This window comes from Charadrius vociferus, unplaced genomic scaffold (genome assembly GCF_000708025.1).
Source record: "Charadrius vociferus isolate BGI_N301 unplaced genomic scaffold, ASM70802v2 scaffold244, whole genome shotgun sequence".
NCBI lineage: Eukaryota > Metazoa > Chordata > Aves > Charadriiformes > Charadriidae > Charadrius > Charadrius vociferus.
In genome coordinates, this window is record NW_009648822.1 from 5,876,241 (window position 1) to 5,879,463 (window position 3,223).

General features: G+C 41.7%; 1 protein-coding gene across 1 annotated transcript; it reads left to right on the forward strand.

The window, feature by feature from the left end:
• Nucleotides 1-944: 944 nt before the first annotated feature.
• Nucleotides 945-2,501, forward strand: ANKRD34B (ankyrin repeat domain 34B). The gene has a single exon (XM_009886867.1). It carries the CDS (start codon nt 945-947, stop codon nt 2,499-2,501), a length of 1,557 nt encoding a protein of 518 aa, XP_009885169.1.
• Nucleotides 2,502-3,223: the final 722 nt, after the last annotated feature.

Consider the following 3,223-nt stretch of genomic DNA (forward strand, 5'->3'; position numbering starts at 1 on the left):
GGGTAAGCAAGCACATAAGAGACATAAATAAAAGTAATTTAGTTGTATTAGTTGCATGGATGCAGGTATACATTCATGCAAGACCTTTTGTTATTTATATCACATTAAGCTCTTAATTTTTTTGTGTGAAACCTCCAGACTTTCTTCGACGCTATCAAATGTTTCTTTTGTTTTAGAGCTGATACTGTCTGCGCAGGTACTGGACTGCTCTCAGCCCGCTGATCCCCATGATGAGTGGGACAGGCTGCGCATCGCTTTGTTTGTGCTGCTTCACTCAGGCTAGTATGTTTTCAAAGGAGCGTAAGGAAGGTAGGGTACTTCCACAAATGTAATTACTTTTACACAATACATTAATTCCTATTTTCTACCCATTTAACAGTTTATTGTTAGATAAAAAGTCTTTTACTATGCTTGCTTTTCTTATTTATTAAGACACATGAACTTTGTTTTATTCATTGATTTCTAGATCTTTAGCATTGTCATTTTATGAGAAAGAATGAGTGAATGTGACACTATCTCACGTAAATGAAAACAATGCTGCAGGATTCATTCAGTTCTTGCTTCTTGGGTGTAGTCAGTAAAAAGCCATTGGTGTGTGGAGCATTAAACTTTTTTTGCAGCTTATTTGGCAAAGTGTGACAAAAGGGAGAACAGTCAATAAAAAGAAAAGTTGACAGCTACTAAAGCATCTATAAATGTTATAATTATATCCAAATACTATTTTAAGTTTTTAATGCATTTCTTGAAGTCTAGGAGGTGGGAATACCTTTTTTTCTTTTTCCTTCATACTCTTTTCACAAAGTATGAGGGTGTTTACAGGAACAATTTGTATAGTTAAATCCTCTTTTTTTCCTATTTTCTTTTTTCCTGGGAGGCCTCTTTGCTTTGTCTGAAAACCAGGTGTTTTTTCCAGCCACTAGGGAGGTGTAAGTGAGACAAGTGTGATGACCGAAACGGTGGAGTTGCCAGCAGAGGGGAATTCCCTGATAAGAGCCGTCTACCAAAGCCGCCTTCGCCTCACCAGACTGTTACTAGAGGGTGGCGCCTACATCAACGAGAGCAATGACAGAGGTGAAACCCCTTTAATGATAGCTTGTCGGACAAAACATGTGGACTCCCAGAGTGTCTGCAAGGCAAAGATGGTTAAATACTTATTGGAAAACAAGGCTGATCCGAACATACAGGACAAATCTGGCAAGACAGCCTTGATGCATGCTTGTTTGGAAAAAGCAGGTCCTGAAGTGGTATCTCTGCTACTGAAAAGCGGAGCTGACCCAAGCCTGCAAGATCACTCCAACTGCTCTGCACTTGTGTATGCAATAAACTCTGGAGACAAAGAGACCTTGAAAGTTCTTCTTAATGCCTGCAGGGCTCGAGGAAAAGAAGTAATTTTCATCACAACGAACAAGTCCCCATCAGGAAGGCAGAAAGCAAAGCAGTACCTAAATGTGCCTCCTGCTGACCTCGAGGAATGCCATTCCTCAACTGCTTGCACTTCGCCGTCGGAAATAGAACTGAAAACATCTCCATCCCCACTTTCAAGTTCAAATGAAACTAAAAAAGCACTATTCAGCTTTAAAGATCTGGATCAACCACGAAGCGTGGACAATTCGTCTCAAACAGTTTCACCGACGAGAAAATCCAGCTCAACGAAAGTAGGGTCCAAGCTGGCACAAGTGCAGCGGCTACAGTCTGAGCCTTGGATAAAGAGCTCTCCCTCACTGTTTCACCAGAATAAAATTGTCTCTTTACAAGAAGAACTCCAGGACATTACTCCAGAAGAAGAGCTGTCTTTTAAAATCAATGGCCTTGCCTTATCAAAGAGATTCATCACCAGGCACCAAAGTATTGACATAAAAGACACTGCTCATTTACTGAAAACCTTTGATCAAACTGGATCAAGGAAATTATCATATGATGAGATAAACTCTCAGATTCCTTATGTTGAAGAGAAACATAACCCTAGTGGGATTCCTGTGGGCAAGGATGCCAGTTCAGGACAAATCAGCTTCATTTCAAACCTCAGCAGTATTATCCAGAAAAGAAATTTAGGAGCAAATCACTACAGCTCTGATTCTCAGTTAATTACTAGTCTCAGTCCTGCTGTGGCAGAAGACAGTAAGTCAGTGATAGGAAAGAAGAAGATTCTTTCTCCATCTCACTCTGTGTTGTCAGGTTCTAGAGAAGTAATGGAGAACGTGCCTCCTGTTACTCTGAGCAGGAGAAATCAAGCTTTTCTAGAAAGGCGGGGTTCAGGAGCCTTATTGTTGGATCATATTGCTCAGACAAGACCAGGTTTTCTTCCACCACTGAATGTGAGTCCTCACCCCCCAATTCCAGATATTACTTTCATAAACAGGGTTTCTGGGATGATTTCTTGTGGACAAAAACACTTAATACCAGCAGCACCTGCTTTCCCTAGGGAGACCAAAAATACGAAAATGCTACTAAGGAGACAGTCATTACAGACTGAGCAGATTAAGCAACTAGTGAATTTTTAACAGGGGATTAAAGGGTTACAAAATCTTTATGATAGGTACATATGCACTGCACTACCTGATAGTAATGATACATACCACAAAAGATAGCAGGTCTGTGATGTAACACTCTCTGCCTTGGAATGAGTTAAATAGCTTAGAGTCTACATGAAAAGATATGCTTAACTAATCATGCTGCTTTCTGCGAACTGGGGAATATTTATTATACTGTTTTCATAATGTTTTCAACTTCAGCACTGAAATCTTACCTGTGACAGGCTGAACTCACAACAGGTCTTAGGCACTTGCAGTTCTCATTTTAGGTTGGGGATACTATCCCTCCTAGGTTTCCCCAAATGTGTACTTTTCCTGCACCCAGAAAGGTGGTACACGTGGAATTTGAGAACTTGAAACATTTGACTGTGATGCTGGACGCCAGACTGACTCTGTCCAAATTGTGCAATATCCAGAAATCCCAGGCACAACCGGCGTGCGCAAAGAGTGGGCAGGGACAAGGGTACACAGCAGCGCCTTCGCCTTCAGTGGCTTTACCACACCTAAATGTACAATATGCAGAGTCAATAAAATTCACGTTGCAGAGCTGTGTTGTGTGCACAGCTATGTCCAGGAAATCCCAGCTGAAGACTGGGAGCCTGCTTTAGGCACTGTGTTCCCCACTGGAAGTCAGTGTGATACCCAGAGCACTGGAGAGCTCGTGATGCCTGGGGACCGGGTCAAGAAGCCAG

Excerpts from the sequence above, each read along its gene's own strand:
- ANKRD34B (XM_009886867.1), top strand. The coding sequence starts at position 945 with ATGACCGAAACGGTGGAGTTGCCAGCAGAGGGGAATTCCCTGATAAGA.